General features: G+C 38.4%; 1 protein-coding gene across 2 annotated transcripts; it reads left to right on the forward strand.

Moving 5' to 3' along the window:
- The first annotated feature begins 208 nt into the window (after nt 1-208).
- LOC139134779 (sodium- and chloride-dependent GABA transporter 1-like) lies at nt 209-22,921 on the forward strand. 2 transcript variants are annotated; one of them, XM_070701831.1, is made up of 13 exons: nt 209-564; nt 793-1,054; nt 8,016-8,147; nt 11,062-11,326; nt 11,757-11,889; nt 13,216-13,350; nt 14,137-14,240; nt 16,204-16,328; nt 16,633-16,745; nt 18,799-18,930; nt 19,377-19,598; nt 20,196-20,363; nt 21,429-22,921. In XM_070701831.1, exons 1-13 carry the CDS (start codon nt 460-462, stop codon nt 21,621-21,623), a joined length of 2,091 nt encoding a protein of 696 aa, XP_070557932.1. In that variant the 5' UTR covers nt 209-459; the 3' UTR covers nt 21,624-22,921. The 2 variants fall into 2 exon arrangements, with proteins under 2 accessions (XP_070557932.1, XP_070557931.1); XM_070701830.1 differs by having other exon boundaries at nt 209-1,054.
- Nucleotides 22,922-24,163: the final 1,242 nt, after the last annotated feature.

Consider the following 24,163-nt stretch of genomic DNA (forward strand, 5'->3'; position numbering starts at 1 on the left):
AGAGCGGGGCAATTTTTCTGTGAGTTCACCGGCATTCGTTTTACCGTCATTGAAAAAAACTCAGACTTTCCGTCTTTTCAATGAACGATTGGGTATCCAAGCGTGCATTCCCCTGCAAGTAATCATTAAAGATTAATCATTGATGCAGTTTTCAAGATTATATTTAATCTTTATCTAATACAAATATTGCCAAGACACCCCCATGCACCGTAGTTTTCCTTATGATCCCTTCGGCGTTACAGCCTGTGTCTCTGCTGTCTCCAACAGTGACCGTGTCTTTTTACAATATCCTCGATATAGGTTATTTTCACTTTACTACAGGTTTGGTTTGTGATCAACTCTTCTGTGAATTACCACTGTTTAGGAAACAGCTTCTCGAAGTGTAAACGTTTGTTGTACTGGCAGTAGTGGACTGACATATGAGCCAAGCGACCATCCGAAAAGCGTCCCCCGAGCATCATGGCAGACGATAATTCGGTGAGCTATGAGGGTATCGAGCTCGATTCAAAGACGGCTGACGGTGACACATCGAACGCTGAAGGTAGACACGATGACAGCGGAGAGGCCGCGGTTACTGATCTTCCTGCTTCCGAGGAGAAGCAGCTTGAAGAGAAAACAATCGACGAAGAGGACAAGACCGGTGATCGATCCTCCGAAAAGTTTCCCCAGAGCAGCATGATAGACGATACTAGTCAGCCGGTGGCCGTTGATGGTATCGAGCTCGATTCAAAGACGGCTGAAGTCGACGGTGACACATCGAACGTTGACGACAAACAGGATGGCAACGGAGAGGTCGCTGTTAACGGTCTTCCTGCTTCCGAGGAGAAACAGCTTGAAAAGACAGCAATCGACGAACAAAATCAAGACGCAGAGTCGCTTGACAACAACGACGAGAGGGATTTGGAGAAGGCGGACAACATAGATGACGAGAACGATGATGACGACAGAGGTGGCTGGGACAGTAAGGCAGATTTCATTCTAGCCTGCATCGGATATGCGGTTGGTCTTGGAAATATCTGGCGGTTTCCTTATCTATGCTATAAGAATGGCGGAGGTATGTATGGCTCCAGTTTGTTTTTGTTGAACAATAAACGATGTCATGCTTTGATTGTGAGTTGGGAACAAGTGGATTTTAATAGCAATCGTGCGAAGTCCCCATATTTTTGGCTGGAAGAACGTTATCTGCATCAACCAAACATTTGTAAGATATGACATGCATGGTGTATTGGCGATGCCATTACATATTTATAATACACACATGGCGGGTTCTGACCTCAGAGGTTTACATGTAAGTGCCCCAACAGATATATCATGTATATGATATTTACTTTTCCAACTGTTGTGTAATTTCTGAAAAACTCCCCTTTCTCGATTTTACCCAGGAATCGCCTTTTCAAGGTGAATGTATTTTCCACATGATTTACTTATTGTAGTACTTCGTCTGCTTCTTTTAATTCTTCTTCGGGTTCAAGTTTCCTACAATGCTTTCCATCGGTTGAACGCAATATATATTTCTGCCCATCACAATTCATTTGCAAGGAGGTCAAACGTCACATTAAAGCTCATGAATTTGGCCTATCTTTACTACCGAGGAGTTTAGGGTTTCAGCTAAGGATGACAAAAGTTCAACATTTTTGAGCGCCCTATCAGCTTCAAGCTGTTACTATCAGTAGCCATGTGATTCGAAGATGTTTTGTTTATGGAGAACACCCTTCAACCTTTGACCCCAGCTATCACGAACTCTGGTAAATTCCTCAAAGTTGCAGAGGACCTCGTACTAACTTGTGTGACGAAGTTAGTTTCGTTAAGATACTCGCCATCAGAAATAGTGTCTTTCCCGAGTATCGCAAAGATAACATTCAACAGCCGTGCATTTTGACGGAGTGGCCGGCAAATGCCATCATGCGTCGATCGTCTGGCTTCCAAGGAGGCTGATTGTACAGAATAGGTTATATTATGACGTAACAGATAAGGTGTATCTTACAAGACAAACTTTTAACCTGTCACCCACGAGATGGGAGTGTGTTTCTCTTTAACTGTGATATCACGTGAGAACTTACATACTGAGGCCCGGAAAAACATTTCCGTAAGACCAAAAACTGCAACGAGTTAGTGGTTATTAATTTCACACCCTGAAGCACGGATGGTCGTGAGACGTCGACGTGTGATCGAATTTTCAAACTATGTGAGCCAAATTGTCAGCATAGCAGTGTCACCAATGGAATGCAGCATAACTTTGAAATAACATGACTTTTAGGGTATGCTGCCAAAATTCGTTGCCATTGAGATTCCATCTGACATTAAATTAAGATTATATATATATATATATATATATATATATATATATATATATATATATATATATATATATATATATATATATATACACAGATTACTTCAAGTACAAAGTAATGAAATCTATTACTTAAGTTTCATTACTTAAAAGTAATCTGTTTATTTATAACGCTCTGCTTTTTGCATTGAGCACTGCAATTTCCCTCGAGGACATCTGTATACTTCGATATATATATATATATATATATATATATATATATATATATATATATATGGTGTGTGGTGTGTGTGTGTGTGTGTGTGTGTGTGTGTGTGTGTGTGTGAGGAAAGGACATTTGGCTACAAGTCTTTCAAGACTGTAGTCTACTCATAGTAGATTCATTCAGTGAGAGCGTCCCGCCATTACTAGTAACGTATTCTGTGCCGGCTATTTTAGAGACCGTAATGATGATGTATGATGTCTGGATTCCTTACTGTCCCTTGGGGACTATTACATACACTCTGGAATCACATTATATGTTGTTCGGATGTCACAAGAAAATTCAGCCGATACTTTACTGAATGTGGGTATCTTGCTTCGTAACCAATGTGACTGAAAAATGCCACGAAAAGTTACAAGAATTATGAAGCTTGCTTTAATTGAGTTTGATGTTTCGATTAGAACCATATCATTTCTAATCACAGAACGAAGCGTACGATGTAAAGTGAAATTCTAATATAATTGCAAACGTGTCCATACTCAAGTTTTCAAGTAAAACAGGATAACTGCACATAGCTAGCAAACAAGGGAACCGACAAGCCTCCCCTTTAAACGATTTCCTCACCTAATTTCAGTGAAAACTCCAGCTCCTGACAATCTACTCCTTGCAAACGTCAACACCTTGCTTCAACATCTTGCGATTTCATAATTTGTAATAGGTGTCCAGTTACCTGGACAGAAACAAGAATCGGTCGATCTGGTCAGGAATCTTTCAGTTTTCATTACCCAGGGTCACACACGCGTAATTAGTCTTCAAATCGATGACGCCAATGTCTAAGATGTCACCATGCCTTCAAACGTGACCTTCCTCAAATCATAAATTTCAAAATATGAAGTTACTTAATTTGAAACTACGCTGTTATCTTTCTGTTATCTCTTCTTGAGAAACCTTCTATCGTGCTCCGTGATTCTGAATCTATCACCAGAAGCAAAAATCGTGTTCAGAGCAAAGTCAAATCTGTCATGGCTTCATTGATAGCCTCGCGTTCCTCTGACATCGTATGATTGGAATGGAGTCAGATTTTCCTGATGCAGATTAAAATTTCCATGGCTGCATTTGTAAATTTGTGCTCCCGGACAAGCTGGAATTTGTTAAACCATATTGGTTACAACCAGACCACTGCGAAGAAAGTTGAACCATGACATTTACGGAACTAAAAGCAAGACTACATCGAGACTGGCCGTAAAGTGACAATGCCAATGCAACATAACGACGTAAACTATTTTGAGCTCTGCAGCTGTAAATTTTAAATCACTCTTTACAGAACACGAAAGATTGATCTTCCTATTGAAAGCTACAAATATCCCATCATTTAGGTCGAAATTACTCAGTATTAAACAAATTCTACTAAAAATTTGTCTTTACCTTGATAATACTCTCAAAGAAAAGCAGAGCTTCGGTTTAATTCACAAGGCTACTCAAGAATGAGGTCAAGTCATCCACTACTATTATTAGTTTACGATATTTTTTTCGGAATATAATCAGCCCAACATGAGAATGTTTTTCATACATACATCGGTGAACTTGAACTTGAGTAGGTATGCATACGAGTATTCGCGGGCAATGAGAAAGAAGTACGTTTGCTCGTACTACCAGTAGTTACGTTATGTTACAATTCCATAAGACATGAGAACAATCTGGCAGTAGTAGCAAATGTACTTGCCCGCTCGTCCTCCAGAATTCTGAGATTGGTAGTTGAACATGTTTGAAAAATATTTCGAATATTTTTGCCAAGTGTAACAACTTAGCTTTGCACATTTTTCCACGCTTTGGAGTTCGGCATACTTCCGAGTCCTTACCGTATTCCAAACTCTTACAGTTCAGATCTACCGCTACGGTTTACAACCGCTGACGTCTATTCATCTAAATTTTCAAATAATGAGATGTTGTTTGGGTGTGGGCAAAAAAAGTTAAACGAGTAAGGCAACATACCATGAATATTGACTTCGGCTAAATACTTGAACATGCACTTCAGGTTACAACAACATTGATTGTTTCATTTGATAAATACATCAATTAATAATCTCATCACATATCCAACTATTTGTTTCGTGGATGTGTTACTGGTGTGTGACTGAGATTACTTTCAGAGAAAGAGGGCCCACTCTGGAATAAAAATATTGAACGTTGGCCATACCAGTGCTGTTCTATTGTGGGGGCATAAGTATTGCGTTGAAGTTACGTGATCTCCGTACAACCTAATCCATCTAAGTACCAAGAACAATATAATGTATTCCTATGTTGGTTATGCACGTGATATTGTTTTGGCTACTGTCCATCTCTCCTTTCGACGTTCCGGGTTTTTAATTGTTGTCCTTTGCAGGACAAAATCTTATCAAAGCGGCCATGAGAGCATGAAATTACAAGTACGAGTAAATATATGTAAGAGACAAAACTGAACACTATCATTGAGTTTTGATTGGTTCAGTTCCTGCTATCTTGTTGGGTAGGAGACGGGCCTATTGATCGGGTTTATTTTTTGAAAGTCAAGAGATTTTATATATATATATATATATATATATATATATATATATATATATATATATATATATATCATATAGTATAAAAGTACCAAAGTACCAACACTTGTTCGGTGATGCTTGATCTGTTTTATTTAACTTTGAAGAGAATAGGTTAAAGTTGTGCTTTGGAAAGTTTTACTGAATTTCAAATCTTCAATTTCAAGGGGTGTACTACTAATATGCACAAATAGCCATCCGGGGTTCGGAATTCATTGTAAATTTTGCTACGTTTGGCAAACGCCCCCTTTCTTAATAAAACTCTTCGCGTTTCGTTTTTTACGAGAATTCACATGGATCGAATGTCTCTGAAGCGAATTTCTACTCCTCACCTATAACAGAAACACTGTTATCATAATTACATAGGACATACATATCGAGCTATCGCAGTAACATTAGCATTGTCAACATATCGTAATGGACCAGTAGGCAGGTAGGACAGGTGCCGCGTGATAGGAAATTTCCGATGACCCCTGCTCTACTAAGATTTTTGGCACGGATGTGCGACATGTTATGACACTGTGCTGTGATATGTCAACACAACACTTACTTTTTTCTGCAGTTGGTTGAAAGTTGGGCACCACATCAAAGTATTACTGTCCTTAAATATCTTTCACCAAAAAATTAAACTCTCCAATCGGTCGAAATTCAATAACGTAATGTTGTTCGATTTGATGGTTGCATAAACTTTGTTATATTGTAAAATTCGATTAGTTCTTCTTGTTCTGTGACATTCGACACCCCGGGTTCGACACACCTATCTAGTACGCCTTATTATTTGTTTGTCTAATAGTTCGTCATGAACAAAACACTAGTGACACATTGTAAAGTCAGTAATTCAAGGGTAACGCCCAATGAGTCAAAATATGTTTTTGTTTTGGTAATTTGCATATCACAGGTGAACTCTAGCCGAGAGCAATGAATCACTTTCGTCATCTTCGGCTATCAGACAGGCCCGTGCGGTAAGAGTTCTTTTTCTACGGCATGAAAGATATTCTGATATTCACTGTAGTCTGCATACAACTGTAAGTTTGGAATGAATCGTCCCACTACGTTTCACCACGGTGGAGGGACCGTGGTTTCACACAGGTGTAAACGCAACCTCTTCACATATCAGCTGGTTACGTCACTCAATACAAATAAAACACACCTACAACCTGCAGTCAATGTTTTGGTGAGAAATGGCAAAAAACGCCCGTTTTACATTTCTTTGTTGTTCTTGTCTGTATTCGGATGAAGAGCATTGCACATGACAATATTCATCATGTTCGGTCAAACCACAATCACAAAACCAATTTTAACAGAATGTGGTTGTCTTATTTCAACCTGTTGTTGTGATCTGTAGGGCGACTTACGCCCCCTTGACCCCTCCCTTTGTTGTATTATCTGGCAAGATAAATAAATACAGTAATATTTGAGTTGGAAATATTTACAACAAGTTATATAGTAACACGTATGGCCACGACAGACATGTAAACGTTATGGAAGTCCATATTTCGTCACGGTTATGGAAGTGATTCTGTTTCACCCGCCAAAGCAACCAAAATTATGACTGTGTGCTTTGTATGAATACATCGACGCCAAAAATGAACACATCTGTGTTGGACGTGACTATTATTTCATATTAGGAAAGTCATTATTTTGCTCATGCTGTAACAAAAATAATCCTTTTGGGCGATTTTTAAGGCGAAGTCCTAGAATCTCTCAGAGTAATATTGGCCGTGGTCAAATCACTCTGTAGCGACTATCATCGCCAACAAAATCTTACGAATGAATCGTTCAAGGGATCAAGGAAATTTTGTTGTGAAATTTTAGTGCGAAACCTTACGGTATATCGTTACATTTTCCACCATTCTCGAAGTCAATGAACATCAACAGTCTCCTTTTCACTCAAAATGTGAAATCGCATTGGCATTCAATCGTCACTGACTTTCACACAGCTATTAGATTACCGGTAATTTCAGAAAATCGATATTGCGATCCCCTTTTCTGTTTTACTACTACACCCAAATCTACATGAGGCTGTGATTATCGAAGTCGCTTTCCCGTTCTTGTTGGTTATCGCATTCGTTCTGCTGAATTTAAACTCTGTACTGATTCAAACAAATAAACTACTCTGCCATGAAAACTGACGCTGGCGATATACGCCGTAGTTTACTTTGGCCTGACATTCAGAAGTCATAAAAACGAAAAAACTCAAAGATACATGGTTGAGGGCCTACTGATAACGGAAGATGAATTCCTCGCTTCAAGTCCAGCCGGGAATCTTCAGAACAGCGGTGCAATTTACCCAATTGTTCTGATTATGTCTACCCATACTGGATGGTAAAAATATAATCTTCGTCGCATTTTTTGCAATGATGGACATTCTGGTCTTAAACGCGCTGCTAATTTTCAAACAATCCTTTACTACGATTTCGTTCAAGTTTCTGATATGGGATGAAAATAATTATGACTTCAATGTCACGTGCAAAATGCATGGCAAAGAATGCATTTTTAAATTTCATCAAAACGCCTTTCCCCAAAATCTTTCCAGAGATTACTTTGTATTTATGTAGACACCCTGCCATTCTGACAACTGTGCTGTTAGAAAGAATAATTTAATAACGGTTGTAGAATGACACACATTTTAAATTGGACCTATATCAAGTATATAACTTGGCGACGTTGCTTAAGGCCGTGAGAATAACACGTATTCTTTAAAGTGACCAGCATTTTCTCAGTACCATTCCTGAGAAGTCACCACACAACAGAAAGTCCTCTTCGCTAGATGCTGAATTAATAAACGAAACTCCTGAAGCGCCCCGAAAGTTTCCTTTGTATGTTTTCGGACATCTAAGGGTTCTGCTCTGCCATGTTTAGCCCTTGAAAACGCCGTATCTTTGTACAGCCTTTCCCAAGATTGACAATTTTATGTGCGCGGTTTTGTTTAATCACACAGGTGCGTTCCTCATCCCGTATGTGCTGTGTCTATTCTTCCTGGGAATACCGTTGTTCATGCTGGAAATTGGTTTGGGACAGTACCTACAACTCGGGGGAATAAGTGCGTGGCAAGTAGTTCCAGTTTTTAAAGGTGGGTAGGTTGTTTAATACGGGGTTGTTTCTGGAAAGAAATAGTCTGTCAGTCACTCAGTCCAGCTGCCTGTTATGTGTGTGTATATGTTTATGCACTTACATGTGTGACAAACACTTCATACTTGTATCATGGAGTGTAGAGGGGAAGATACCATCTTCCATGCTACTGTCTACAGCTTTATAAAGTCTCGGGAACGCTACAGAAATTGATTATCAACACATAACGATAACGATAAAAAACCAAAGTCTCACATAGTCAGTCAAATCAGCCTTAACTACCTGAGCATAAAAATACGGTGGCCCAAAACTACCTGTTCTCCGCATTCAAAGTCTGCGTCGCATTCAATTGTTTTTCTCTCACATATGTCTCCGCATTCAAAGTCTGCGTCGCATTCAATTGTTTTTCTCTCACATATGTCTCCGCATTCAAAGTCTGCGTCGCAATCAAATGTTTTTCTCTCACATAAGCTTATGTCTCCGCATTCAAAGTCTGCGTCGCAATCAAATATTTTTCTCTCACATATGTCTCCGCATTCAAAGTCTGCGTCGCAATCAAATGTTTTTCTCTCACATATGTCTCCGCATTCAAAGTCTGCGTCGCATTCAATTGTTTTTCTCTCACATATGTCTCCGCATTCAAAGTCTGCGTCGCATTCAATTGTTTCTCTCTCACATATGTGTCCGCATTCAAAGTCTGCGTCGCAGTTAATTGTTCCTCTCCTAGATGGGCCACAGGCGGCCCAAACACTATTAATAAGCTTATTATTGAGTTTTTCTCAGTTTTCTCTATCAGTTCTTCTCCCTTTCTTCACGCTCTGACTGATCGTAGGAAATAAAAAGAAATTACTTTATAGCCTAACCTAGCCTCTTGACTCTTTATTTATTTTACACCCCATTACAAGGACGTTTATCTCTCATATACACACATCTTGTAATTAATTAGTCAACATGACTAATTATGCTAATCCGTGGACTTATCAGGGATTTTATAGGTTAGTCAACATCGCGAAAGATAGGAAAGGTTACTAAAACTCCTTTTTCATTTACATCTCTATCATTCCAATGTTGACCAACCCTTGATAAGTCCACGGATAATGACTTTGTGGTCACCGGTCAGTTTTATATCTACATTTTCATTATCATTGGAATAGCTTATTTAATTGTCATATTTTCTTTTCTTTTTGTAAAGACTAACCTCCTTTTTAGCTACTATAGACTATAGTCTATAGAAGCTATTGGGATGGGTATCCGTCCGGCGTCCGTCGTCAGTCTGTATGTATGTATGTATGTATGTATGTATGTATGTATGTATGTATGTATGTATGTATGTATGTATGTATGTATGTATGTATGTATGTATGTATGTATGTATGTATGTATGTATGTATGTATGTATGTATGTATGTATGTATGTATGTATGTATGTCCGTTTGTGAGGCGTCCGTCCACTCAAATATCTTGAGAACCGCGGTACTTACTGATTTGATATTTGTTGTGTAGATGAAAAATATGATTTTGGGAAACTAGTTTTTTAAATTTTTTGATATTGTTGAAAATAGGCAAATTAATGCCAAAAAAGGTGTTTTTGGTAAAAAATCTTCTTCTTCGTAACCGCTTCTCAGACAGCTTTGTTATTTGGTATACAGGTCCGTAGGGATAACCCAACTTAGATTTGTTCAAATTGTGATGAAATATGCAAATGTGTATTTTTAAGTAATTTTTTTGTCATTTTTGGTCAAATTTGACTTACATTGTATGGAATTCTTGTACTGTATAAACACTATCAATTCACCCAGAAAAAAATAATTAATATGATTTTAAATAATTGAATTAATTCGGAAATCATCAAAGCCAAAATAATTTTAGTGTAGAATTATCAGAAAGTTCAACTTTTTTTGACAGCTCATAGTGAAATGCTTACCATCTTGGAGGATTAAAACATGTAAAGGCAACTTTCCTGAATCCCAACTTTGATACATCTGAACCACCATTTATGTTATCTAAAAGAAATTGCTCATAATAGTTTGTCATGATAGGGTGGTCAAATAAATAGAGATAGAGAAAGTTCTAATTTCCATTTATGGTTGACATGGTAAGGATAAAATAAGATTACTTTTTTAGGCAAAAAATAGAGTGGTCAATTAAAAGAGTGGTCAAAGTGATGGGGTTTTTATGGTAAAGCTGGGCTGTAATATTCCTCATGTGCTATTTATAACACTTATGCAATCTGTGAAAACAGTGCAATGAAAGTGTAACATGATTCCTTATAATGCTTTTGATGACCTTGAACTTCTTAAGTTTCAAACTTTTGTCTCTTCAGTGTGCTTTCTCTGAGTACGTACAGTCTCAACTTATTCAACAGAACTTACTTACAATGTTAATTTGAAAGTTAAAATGTGCTTGGTTAATAGGATGAAAAAACTGATATTAAAAGATAACCAGCTCAAGATTCTTTATAACCTGACAGATATGCTGTTTTTTTATGACGTAAATCTTGATTTAAGCAAGTCTTGTTTACTTTAATAAGAATGTAATTAACTCTCGTTTATTTGCTATTATAGACTAATATAGTCTGATGAAATATGCAAATCTGTATTTTTACAGAATTATTTTCCATTTTTGGTCAGGCCATCCTGAAATGAGCTATCAAAGATATCCACCTTCTTCATCAATACATGTGTCACAAAAGGTTATTCTCTACATAACACAGCAGAGCTCTGTCAACTGTTGAGTCGCTTGTTTTTTCAAAACTGCTGGTCAGACAGCTTTAATATTTGGTTTACAAGTCCCTAGGATGACCTTAGTGAGATAATTTCATACAGACAGGAAATACTTAATTTTGTATCCATGTCTATAGTAGCTTCAGGGACTTTGGCCCTATGTTTTACTCTGGTTCCTGTGTATGCGTTTAGGAGTCGGCTATGCATCGGCCACAATATCATGCTTGTTGAACATCTACTACATCGTCATCATTGCCTGGGTCAACATCTATCTGGTGTGTTCATTTTTCCCCACCCTGCCGTGGACGCAGTGTGACGAATGGTGGAACGATGACTATTGCTACGACCCGAAGACCATGAACACAACCAGTAATGGGACAGAATTCATAACTGGGGAGTTTAATAACATTACGATTCCTGTGAGTGAGGCCGAGACTCCCTCCGAACAGTTCTGGTAGTAAGTATGTCACGTTCATCGGTCAGAAATGAAACCCTTATTTCCGCGACTCTGAGCATGATGGATTATGGGAAGGAATACACCTCAGTCTCCAAACCACGAGAATCGACTCTGTTTTCAAACTAGTAATTCAGTTTATTCGTACGTACTCCTGAACATCAAGACCTGTGACCATTTCGCAATTCTTAATCTGAACCCTCAATTGATATAGTACTTCAAGGCCAGCTGGGGAGAAACACGACCCATTCGGGGGAGGTTGAGATGCCCAGTTTTCTCTTCCATTGAAAGAACCAAGGCGTTTTGTTGGTTTACACACCACTCAAGCTCGGACATACATTTTGTACCTTCATCCTTTAAAAAACTCTTCTCTCGCGCATTCCTTCAGTTTCTTTTACAGATTACCCATTCACTATCACACTCTTGTTTTCAGCAATTTTGTTCTGCAAATATCAGGCGGTATCGACGAAATCGATGGAATTATTTGGTACCTTGCTGTATCTCTTGTTCTAGCTTGGCTTCTTGTCTACGTCTGCATTGCAAAAGGCGTTAAAACAACTGGAAAAGTAAGCTTTACACGCTATAAGTACTTTACATTTCACTATTTTTACCACCTTGACGGAGGTGCTGTCTGCACAAGCTTTCCTTGCCTTACTCTCTTTGAACACCCATTTATTCGACAAAGAGATTTCTCGTTTGACCTTTCATTTGATGAAGAAGAAGAAGATGACGATGATGATGGTAAAGCAGTAAGAACGTACAGATGCCTACCTCCAGAATCGTGCACCCGCCTTTCTTGATATGTCTTCCTTCATTTTTGCCTTTACATCTCAAACATACTTCGTATACGTATATATGTGTTATAAGTGTCAACAGAATATATATATATATATATATATATATATATATATATATATATATATATACGTATATATATACGTATATATGTGTTATAAGTGTCAACAGAATATATATATATATATTATATTATATATATATATATATATATATATATATATATATATATATATATATATATATATATGTATGTATGTATGTATGTATGTATGTATGTATGTATGTATGTATGTATGTATGTAGGTCCAGACACTTCTCACCAAAACCAGGTCGCCCCACACAACTTCGCCCCCAATCCATTTCGCACCAAATCCACCTCGTCCCAAGTATTACCTATATAGCTTGTCCCACGCCACTACGCCGCAAGTACCACCTCGTACTTAACTAAAACTCCAAGTATAGTACGATCATAATACTACCTACTCGTCCTGAAACAACGATGTATCACAGCGTTGTTTTTACCTGCAGCTTGGAAGCATTACTGTGTTAGGACATTTTTGCCACCACGAACCATTTATTCTTGTACAAAACCACAAACTGTAGAATTGTTAAAAATACAAAAGCAAACTACTAAATGCTACAACTCAGGCGCCTTTCCTCGAAATGTGTACACGTTCAAGAATATAGTCCTGGGATATATAAGTGATGAAAACTTCGATGTCAGTGGTTGGTTATTTTCAGCTCTACCAGTTTGCGATAGTTTGGGGTGAAGTGGCATTGTTTGAAGGGATGGTTTTGGGACGACATGACTCCTGGGGCGAAGAGGTTTTGGTACGAGGTTGCTTTGGTGCAAATGCGTATGTGTGTTTGTGTGTGTCTATGTCTGTGTTCAAACGATGTCAAGGAGCATAGTCGATGGCAAACATTGGCAAGACCTCAGCAAAACCATTCTCGGGCTGTCAATTCCAGTATTTCGCTTTCGAGTCAACCCAAAGAGCAACCATGACAACCAACCAGCAGAACGTTACGTCATCGTCAAAATCAATAATTATTGACCAGAGTACTCATCAGAGAAAACTTGTTATCTCCCACAGATTGTATGGTTCACAACAACTTTTCCGTATGTGGTTTTGACTATATTACTTATTCGGGCGGTCACACTGGAGGGCGCCGGAGATGGAATATATTTTTACCTTGTGCCAGACCTTGCGAGACTCGCAGACGCACAGGTAAAATCCAATGTCAAAGTGATAAATGATTTCAAGTGATAATATGCAACCTTGCTAAACGCTCTGCTGATAGTTCTGAACAGGTTTTAGCCAGGTCATTCTTGCGAATTTCATTTACTCTCCGAGTTTGTAATCTCATATGATAGTAACGGGGTTAGCATTTGCTGTAGTAAGAAGTGATGAGTTACGTAAACAGCTTTTTGCAGAGAAAATCATGGTAAAGCAACGTCCGGTTTATCATTGAATCGAGAAGGTTACTTTCTGTATACATGTGTTAGTTTTGTCAGCACAGCTCCAAGTATGGAGTGACCGTTCTTAAGTCTACCCTACATATCGATGGGAAATGCAAAGAGCAGGCCTGATGGGTATACAATACGCAGCAGTTGCATTTACAGCAAGTTATCGAGATCTAACATTGGTAGTTCACTTTTTCCCTTAGCATGAAAACGTATGGACAAGTTATTACTTTTTCATTTCAAGAGTTAAATACGCTTTCCTACTTCGTTTTGTTATGTTTAATACGTCTGTATAAAATACAAAATTACTGTATTTTCTTAGTGCTTATGCACCAATTTTACGTAGTCTGTGATACCAAGGTCTTCCCTCTTCCACTGATGGATCAATGTACATTTTCTTGCCATTTTACGAAAAATGTAAGATGAACACAATCTATATAGATTCGTCTATTTCATACTTATAAACTTATGAATATCTGTAAGAAATAGAAGATAAGAGGGGACGCATACATGGCATTGACCATAATAAGATTTGTTTTATAACATACAGGTATGGGTAGATGCTGGATCTCAAATATTTTTCTCCCTTGGTATCGGCATAGCATCATTGATTTCGCTGGGCAGTTACAACAAATATAACAACAACATTTTTATGTAAGTATCGTGACGTCACTTGCTCCTTCTTTGAGCGCCATTGTGAAAGTTTGAAAATAGGTAGTCTGCAGCACAAAGTAGGGAAATATTACTTTGCTTCCCCGGTCGAACAGTAAGTGTGGCTGATATGGTAAATTAAAACAATTTGATTGCACTTTCCGATCTTTCAAGTGGAAGCTGTGTTTTTGTGAAGGTAATATCTTTAGCATTGTGATGGTATCAGCGCGTTTATAATATCTCCATATCTCTCTATAATTGCTAATACTGTCACGCTTCTTGCTTTACCGTTTCATCTGTCGGCAATCGTTAGTATCGGTCAAGTTGATTGCTACTGGTCAACGTTAAACATAGGAAATAACGAGGAAGGGATGAGGAAGGTGTTACAGAACATGCATGAATTAAGTGTAGCCAGTTGTAATGGTCTTTATTGCTCTGTAGCTCTTCTTGAGGCAGGAACCACGCCACTCTAAGGGACTGGTCAGTTTCTTCGGCCTTGGGGGGCGGTGGATTCATGGGGGGGTCACCCTGTCTTTTACTTTGGTGATAGGGGGGTCACCATGTTTTTGAAATGCCCAATAGGGGGGGGGGGTCAGTGTGTTTTTGAATTTCGACACAGGCTCATCATTGCCTAAAATGCATCGTGTCAGCCACAAATTTCGTCCAGTTGCATTTTTCGGCGCGCCCTTCGGGCGCGTAACTTTAATAATCAGACATATTTTTCAGCACGTCCAACTTTAACATATCAGGCATACATATATCAGAGATATATGTATGTTCAATATTTTTCAGCGTGCTCTTCAAGCGCATTACTTTAATATATCAGACATTTTTCAGCACACCCTTCCTGTGCATTGCTTTAATATACAAGACGTATATATCAGAGATATCAGGATGTTTCATATTTTTCTCCGCGCCCTTCGGGCGCCATACTTTAATAAATCAGAGATGTATGCCAGAGACATCTTGATGTTTGCTAAGTGAAAGTGTACTATTATGAACTCTGCATTTCATATGAAAAGCCTGACAAATTCCTGATACTTTTCTGTTCTCTCTATGAGAATTCAGTATGAGAAAGCAACATGCACAAATATCAATGTTACAAGAAAAGGTCATCTCAGACTCTGCACACATCAGATTTGGCTAAAATGCCTCTCTATTGTTCCTCAGGAGATTTAATTGGATGACTGGCAAGTCTTAACACCCATCAAAGTTTTTGATTTACTGCTTTTTCCTGTTTGATATTAATGATTGACATCCATTTCTGTACAACAGTTCAGGACATCTGGTTAAGCATAGAAAGTGTGAAATACATTCATAGCTCATTCAAAATGTACTGTATTCAAACTTTAAGATTGACACTTTGAAATTCCTATCTTACTACTGACATGCCAACAATTTCATTAAAACACAGAATGACTTAAAATATAAATGTATGTAAAATATAACATATATATTTACATATATATTTACATATATATATATATATATATATATATATATATATATATATATTACAGTATTACAGTATTATATTATTACATATTACAGTTGTCGCGTGCGGGGGGTCACCCTGTTTTCAAAATTTGGAATAGGGGGGGTCACCCTGTTTTCAAAATTTGGAATGGGGGTCAGCCACTTTTTGACATCGGCAAAAAATAATCCACCGCCCCCCCCCCCCTCAGGCCGAAGAAACTGACCAGTCCCTAAGCTGAGTTTAACCTCTCGTTTACAGATAGTCTCCCAGACAGCATACTTTCAAGTGCAAAATCGCCCTCTCCCCTTCTTCCCCTCCGCACCTGGAGTTGACTGTTACGAATTTACAATTAGCTTCAGTTAGTTTTTTTTAAGATTTTCTTTCGTCTTTAAATGCCTTAAATGTTCTTTTCGGAGAGTTTCTGAAGACTGAAGCCACAGTGAAAGCAATATTCGCTGAAAATCTAACCATTTCATTATTCTTTCACAGAGATACATTTACAGTGTGTCTTGTCAACTGTGGCACGAGTTTTTACGCAGGTTTTATGATATTTGCAACTCTTGGTTACATGGCTAACGAACAGGGCAAGGAAGTCAAAGATGTTGTCGCTGATGGTGAGTTAGGTTTTTTTCATGGTTTTTGTGACAATTCTTACGCAGTCTCAATGATGATTGGCCCTATAGCTCAATTTCTGTTATCATGAAACTTTTGAACAAAACAAAACAGAGAATGAAATGATATAACTTTGCCTTAATCACAAAACGTTCGGTCAAAAATACTCGTTGATCTACAACAAATTATGTTCAATTTTTATAGGCGCTTTCACCAGAAATCGTCGGCACTTTTCCATCTTGCATTGGTTTACCTTTTCACCTAAGAGCTCATTTATAATGCATTGATGGATGGTTTATTTTATAGGTCCTGGTCTTACCTTCATCACAGTACCGACAGCCATAGCTGAGATACCGGGAGCTCAGTTTTGGGCAATACTCTTTTTCATTATGTTGTTGTTGCTAGGTTTGGACAGTCAGGTAAGTTTGGCGTGCAGCGTTTGATAGGGACTCTGTGATTTTGCTTTAGGAATGTGCTTCTTTCGTGTAATGTAGTATAACATTTTCTTGAACGTAAATGTACCAAATATTGTCTAAAACGTCATAAAATGAACCTGAAACAACTGCCACTCGAAGGTTTGATGAGAATCATGACTACAACTTGGAATTTTTGAATAAATAATGCGGGCAAACCTAACTGAGAGTAGCAGTTCAGATGTTTTATTTTATGCAGTTAATTGCACGAAACACAAAAAATAGACACATGGGTAAGATGAAGTTTATATCTGTAATCGAATTTCTTGATCTCTTGAGAAATAGAAAGAATGAAAATAGGCTGAAGCCAACCAATTAACAGTTGCGCCTTAACTTTTAATCTCTGCCGAATACCATCAGCATGATTTGAATTACGTTACAATCCTTGTATAAGGTTAAACGTATTGGAATTTCGTTAAGAATATTTGCTGCATTAATAACGATTGGAAAAATACACAATTCATTTGAAATAAGCTCTTTGAATCATACGACAGTGAACATTTGAGATATTGAATGTCTTGGATTTCTGTATCACCATGTAATAGTAAACACCTATTGCCTGGTCATGAGGGCTATAGCGCCCATCTATTACCCCGAGGGGCCGTGCGTTACCAGAAACACATCGCTATTCCCCGAGGCCGTAGGCCGAGGGGTATAGCGATGTGTTTCTGGTAACACACGGCCACGAGGGGTAATAGACGAGCGCTATAGCCCGAATAAAGACCAGGCTATAGGTGTTTTATAACACACCACATGCTCATGTTGTATTGTTATATAGTTTTTAATGTGTTTTGATATTTTGCACGGCAACAATCCATTGTGACAAGTTTACCGGGCGATGTTTCCACAGCGGTTTCAGTTGTACGTACGTGGTACCACTATCTTTCAAAAAATATTCTAAGCATACCTAGCGACATCCTTAGTTGCACTTTAATCTTTTCCGTCGATGAGCTGTTCAAGTTCCTACGCTGTTGGAATGTTGGAAAACGTTGGAAAATCTGTTTCAGAGAATGTGTCGTCACCTATCCCGGACGCACATCACGTTCTATTCACCCGCCATTGTTGCAAAGCTGCAGACGACACTACGGTCACGTGACCGGGCACTTTTCCAAATTTGGTCAGAACTATTTCCCTAGGGAAATAGCTTTTCAAAAAATACCCTCTGACGTCACTTTTGTCGATCCGATGGGGACTAGACGTATCTATTTTCTCGTCACATGACGTATTCTGGCGAATCGCGACATGGAATGAGCATGTGGTGTGTTATAATCGCACATAGTTTCAAACGCGTTCATGAATATTTTGTACGCGACAGTTATATTCCCCAGTGACTAAAATATTAGCATGTTTCTAAATATGGTAGTTCTTGAGAAGTCGCTCTTCCACACATACGTTTTTTTTTAAATTTTACCAATGTTGGCAAACATTTTGCTTGCCTATATTTTAGATTAATTTGCGTTTTTAAATTTCAGTATCCCGTATACTCCACTGAACATAACACTTCTACCTTAAAGGAAGCGGGTTGTCAGAACTGCGCCTGTGTGAATTTCTTGTTCACAACAATGTATTTCATGCACCATAACTTGGTGCATCACGTATTGCTGCAACATTGACATTTTACGATGTACATCTTGACAAACATGTTTTAACTTTCGTAACTTTCATCGATCGCCAAGGACCTTTGATGCAGTGTTTACAATGAACACGATTGGAACTAATTTGCGATAGGCCTAATTGGATTTTCATATTTTGCAAATTTCTCAAAAGTGTTAGGTGCCATGTAGCTGAATGTTGCAAAATCGCTAATTACTTATAGAAACAAGTGTGTAATGTAAAAAGAAAAGCAGATGAGATAACATTTGTAGATTAAATCGACATTACTTCACCATCCATTTATCCCAAATTAGTTCCAGTCGTGTTAATGGTCGTAAGGGTCCCATACGACCATTGAGTGCAGTTCCGACTACCTTCTCTTTTAATAACCCTCTGGATTTTGCAGTTCTGCGTGGTTGAAGGTTTCTATACTTGCATATCAGACGAATATCCACGGATATTCCGGAAACATCGCCCTCTATGTTTGGCAATTCTCTGTTGTATTTATTACGTATTAGCGTTGCCGTGTATTACACATGTAAGTATACACTATGCTATAGGGGATTAATAAAATTCATAGTCTGCGCAGATCCTTTGACTTTGCTCGGCGAACAATAATTGTTCATTGGCATGGGTACTCGTATCGATGCAGAGTTGTATTGCCAATCGATAGAAATCGAGAGATCATTGTATTTCAATATCTGAGTTGAATATACCACCCATTGTTTCTGTGCAAATGAAAGTAAGCTTGCCATGATGTGTTGAACGTTGCCACCCACCCAAAAAGGTATACAGGACTCATCACAGACAGCCTACTGTTTATCTCATCGGCAATATCGTTCATGTACAAAAGGGTCGCTCCGAAATGTTCGTTATGTTTTAATTTGAGGGTGTATATGTGGAAAGTGAAGAAAAACGAAGTAAAATTTGGTGATTGAATTCAATAATATAGCTTGTTAAATCCTACATCTTCTTATTCTGTAGGCTGGTATGTATATTTTCACCTTGATGGACGGATGGGGTGCCAGTGGTTATGTGCTACTATGGGCAGGTCTATGGGAATGTATCGCTGTCAGCTATGGCTTCGGATTGAAAAACTACATAAATGCACTAAAAGATATGCTCAGCGAAGCTTCTTGCTATGGTCGACCAGTGTTTTGGATTTTCGGCGCTCTCTGGTGTTTTATTTGCCCGGCGCTGTTGATTGTAAGTGATTCAACTAATGCACGAATATTAACAGTAATGTCGTGCACATACGTACATCAGAGCGTTTAACATTGTCTTGAACTGAAGAAGCACCAACGTCAACCATAGATGCGTTTCCTAGTTTACCCGACTAAATAAAGTGTACCTTTGTATTTCGTTATCATTCTAACAGAATATGAGAAACAAGCTTATCTGCTCGCTATTTACAGCAACCAAATATGATTTAAATTAACCGGCGTAACCTCTTTAATCTCTGTAAGCTCTCAAAGCTCACCTATATTTCTTGACCGACTTCATGCCTCTTTGTCCTCTTGTCTGCTAAGCTAGAATACGCTTCGGCAAAGATTCGGTCTCTCAATATTTTTTACACGGGTTTTCTTTTCCATCGTTTTTGTGGGCTCATTTCGAAGCTCGGACCGAATTTTTCTCATTCAACCTTGATTTATATTCTTCGGATATGAAAGGGAATGGTTTAAATTTTTCTGGAAGAAAGTGTGTTATTAATTTTCGAGGCGCAAGGTCAAGTCGACCTGACAATTGACGCATTCATTGTCAATGAACCGCTTGTATTCGGTGTTTTTTTTTTTCTCGAACCAGGGAATTCAGATTTTCAGTTTTACTAGCTATTCTGGTGCCTATTACGAGGATTACCGCTATCCACTATGGGGTGAGGTGCTTGGATGGTTAATGGCTGCCTTTTCCATGCACTGGGTCATCAGTTACTCCATCTACGCCTTTGTAGTGACGCCAGGTACATTTAAACAGGTGAGTCAATCGTCTAAACTTTGCTGTGAATGGGTCATACTGTCACCATAATTTAGATCAAAGTGTATGAAATTGTACATGTTTTGACGAAAAGTCGGGTATAGACCAGTCGTTCAATAAGGAACTCGGGTGAAATCAATCAGTTTTGTTAAATTGCTACAATTTGTCAGAGAGAGAGAGAGAGAGAGAGAGAGAGAGAGAGAGAGAGAGAGAGAGAGAGAGAGAGAGAGAGAGAGAGAGAGAGAGAGAGAGAGCGCACTGCAATAGAACAATGGAAAACTCAAGGTAAAACATGGGAAATATGTGACGCGAGCAATTGTAGGATTTTGAAATTCGGTTGATATGTAGCAGGATCCCGCCACTGTGTTTGATAGAGAGAGATGAAATTATATAGCAAATGACAAATGGCAGCGTGTGGCGATCTTATTCTTACCATTTACTGTGTACCTGTACATTCATTTATTGTGACTGGATATTTTTGAAATATTGTTATCATGTCGTTAGTTTTACTTTTTGCTTATTATTTGTTTGTTTGTTCGTTTACGTTTTTGCTGTCCATCAGTAGCTGTGTGTTGCCTTGTTTCCATTTCATTTGGTTGATTTCCAGATACTATAACGCCTATAAATCTCTTAGATATAAGGTCGAAAGTCTACACGCAGTCTCGTCAGGAAGTTCATGGTTACATTTAGTAAACTTACGGATGTTATTTGATGTAGTGCGAGACCATAATGATATAACTGTCCAGGCCAGCTTTAATAACCATCAGCTCGTTTAAAAGTGAAAGGATATGCATCGGAATAAGAAAATCAACCAAATCAATTTCAGTGATTTCGTGACATCAATTCAGATAGACTGAGAAGAATTGGTTGCAAATCTATTCACATCTATAGACGTCAACAGAATACGACGATGTTATGATGTTTTGGACATTTCGACATTGAAAGATTGACAATAATTCGAATTTTTGGCATAGTGTATATTTTGACTTGATCGGATCCCTAAAATACTTCATGCAACATTTCCTTACGTAGTGTTTCTTTACTCTCCGTTTCCGTTTCTTCCAGCGATGGCATACCCTGTTCAGTCCACGACCAAACTTGGTTTTACGGGGACGACCCGGATACGAGAAATCCGCGCCTGCCGGAGAAAAGAATCAGGAAATTTCCACTCCTCCGCCTGCGTATGATAATTTCGCTTACTCGTCAGAGGTGCAAACTAAAGTTAGCGATAACCCTGATGATCAGACGACAATCTTCTAAGTCAATGGATTCGTAATTTGTGACGTAACCTTCGCTTCGTTCACTCTACATTCAAAGGCCCATCATTTAACACCTCAGACTGTGTGAGGGCGTCACACACGCTTACCACGGAGTGGTGACGGTGTACACACTGTTCATAACGTACACGGACCACGGTGCGTTCAATAAGCTCATCGGGTGAAAACTCGTTGTCTCGTAGTTTCTCAACATGTTTTTATTCCTTGAGGATGGGTGTTCATAATCAGCAATCAGGACGAAAAGAACCTTTATTATGAGTTGTCGGATGCTCTTTCGCGCGGTAGATCATGGCGAAGGTTTTCCTAGCTAATTCATAGCTAGCCTTAAATTCATCGTGAAGGATAAATTCCGAAAAGGCGTCAAGCTTTCAGTAAAATAATGCTATAAATCAAATTAGACGGACGTCACATTACCTGTCGTACATTAATTTTATGTAAATTTACTCTATGTTTTTTTGTAACCGTTTCTATTGCAAAAGTTTTGCAAAAGGTCACGAGAAAACCCACACAATGCAAACGGTTTAAGGGTTACGCTTTACGCTTTACGAAATTTCTGCAAAAGTGTCCATGCGATAAAACCTCTGATTTATGAAAGTCATAAATTTCTTCTGACCATTATTATTTGAAACTTGAAATTGCCATCGAATATCAACATGTTTGAACTGTGGTGTATGGTTTTGCAGTTCGATGTAATCAAGTGTATACATAGCTTACAGGTTGAATCATCTCACAAAACAGAGGTTTCAAAGTCACTTGGAGGTGAAAGATTTTATTGATGGCTGAAATTGTATAAAAAATTACCTACCTCATACCCAAAATGTCTGTGCTTACTGCCTTTGCATTTTAATTTTTTAGAAACATACTACTTTAATAAATAACCGGTTCAGTGGAACAATCTACGTGCCTTTTTGGCATATAACATCACTAGCGAATTAGGTAATTGAGCACCTGGTGTGAATTATGTGAAAAACTAGTATGATATTTGTAATTGTTGTTATTATGAGCCGAATCAAGTTGGGTGCGTAGCTTTCCTTGGTTTGCATTTGCATTTCCACGCATTGCACGAACGGTCATGAAAGAATGATTTCATAACCAATCACTTTCAACAAGCCGGCGATATCTGCGTCATATTCACATTACTTGTCCTTGCATGTTAACTCATAGTAATGATCTGTATTGCCGGATAAACATGTCTGTCGGCTGACTTTATCAGACTTCTAAAGATTTATTTGTGAAGATATTCCTTTTTAATAAAGACAACCCACCGTGGTTAGAATCATACTTGTGAGTTTTCTGTGTGTCTATCTCACTCATTTCAGTTTTGAAGTCTACTGTGCACTGGTTATCACTAGAGAATTTGAAGATGACGGGGAATTGTCAATGAAATGATGTAGAACACTGAATACACGGAATGGTGTCAGACAGTTTTTCCGTCGATCACTTGTCAAAGAATTCCCAATGTTGTGAAAGACACTATTGCCCGCAACTCTGATTTTTTTCCTGTGCAGCAGCAAACAATTTTTACCCGCCAGCATATAGTAAAGGTGGTTTCATAGTAACACAACTAGAATCTAGTAGTCGCTGGCAAGCCATTCATACATGTTAATATTGCGGTGGTATTGCTAATGTCCGACCATTACTGAAACATTTTAGTGATTGGTCAACCTGTTAAAAAGCCTTACCGGCACAGATCACAGGCGCTCGGAAACGTTTCCCAGTCCGCCATCTGTAAGTTTTACAAGGAGGAATAAAATGAAAAAATGAAATGAAATGAAATGAAATGAGGGGATATTTTAATCTATAAATACGCGGATAGAAATTACGAGAATGTCATGTAGGATGCACTATAAGATTGTAAATTGCTCATCTTACGGTTTTCCGAGAGTCGTCGAAGCTTTGGAAAGGACACAACAACTGACACAGTCAACAGTGAGAATCAAATGACCTATGCATCATCTAGAGTGCATAATGAGGGCGTAATACAAAACCACCAGCTTCACCGAACAGCTTAGAAACAAAGCAAACAATTTAAAACAAAGCTAACGAAGACGAGACGAAATTTCAAGCATTGTGAGACGTGATGGCAAAGAATGTGCCATTAACTCATTCTTAAAGTCAAATCACATTAATTTTGTGTTCTTCCCATCACACTTGCTGTTTGGTACAATCCCTTCTTTTGTGCATTTTACAACGAATCAGTGTTTATTGTACTCGACACATACTACAGCCCGTTTAGGTTACCCTCGCCGTTTCGGTGTCCTGTATACACACCTTGTGGGCAGAGAATGCATGATGTATTTATTGTATGTAATACACACAGCTGGATACCGTAATATAGATGCCGCCTAAATTAGGCCCACAGAGGACACTTCAGATTACAGCTTGACAACCCATGTAACAAGAGAATAAATTAAAAAACAAGTGACCACCAGTACACCTTACAGTTATCTATTTTTTACTTACGTAACGCTGAATGAAAAATACAGTGAGTACAATAGTAGATAAATGCGAATAACACTTTTA

This window comes from Ptychodera flava, chromosome 6, assembly GCF_041260155.1.
Source record: "Ptychodera flava strain L36383 chromosome 6, AS_Pfla_20210202, whole genome shotgun sequence".
Lineage (NCBI taxonomy): Eukaryota > Metazoa > Hemichordata > Enteropneusta > Ptychoderidae > Ptychodera > Ptychodera flava.

Bases quoted from the DNA above. Each gene is read 5' to 3' on its own strand.
- LOC139134779 (XM_070701830.1), top strand. From the start codon at position 460: ATGGCAGACGATAATTCGGTGAGCTATGAGGGTATCGAGCTCGATTCA. The intron at 19,599-20,195 runs GTAAGTGATTCA...TTCTCGAACCAG, and splicing joins TTTGCCCGGCGCTGTTGATT to GGAATTCAGATTTTCAGTTT. The intron at 20,364-21,428 runs GTGAGTCAATCG...CGTTTCTTCCAG, and splicing joins CGCCAGGTACATTTAAACAG to CGATGGCATACCCTGTTCAG.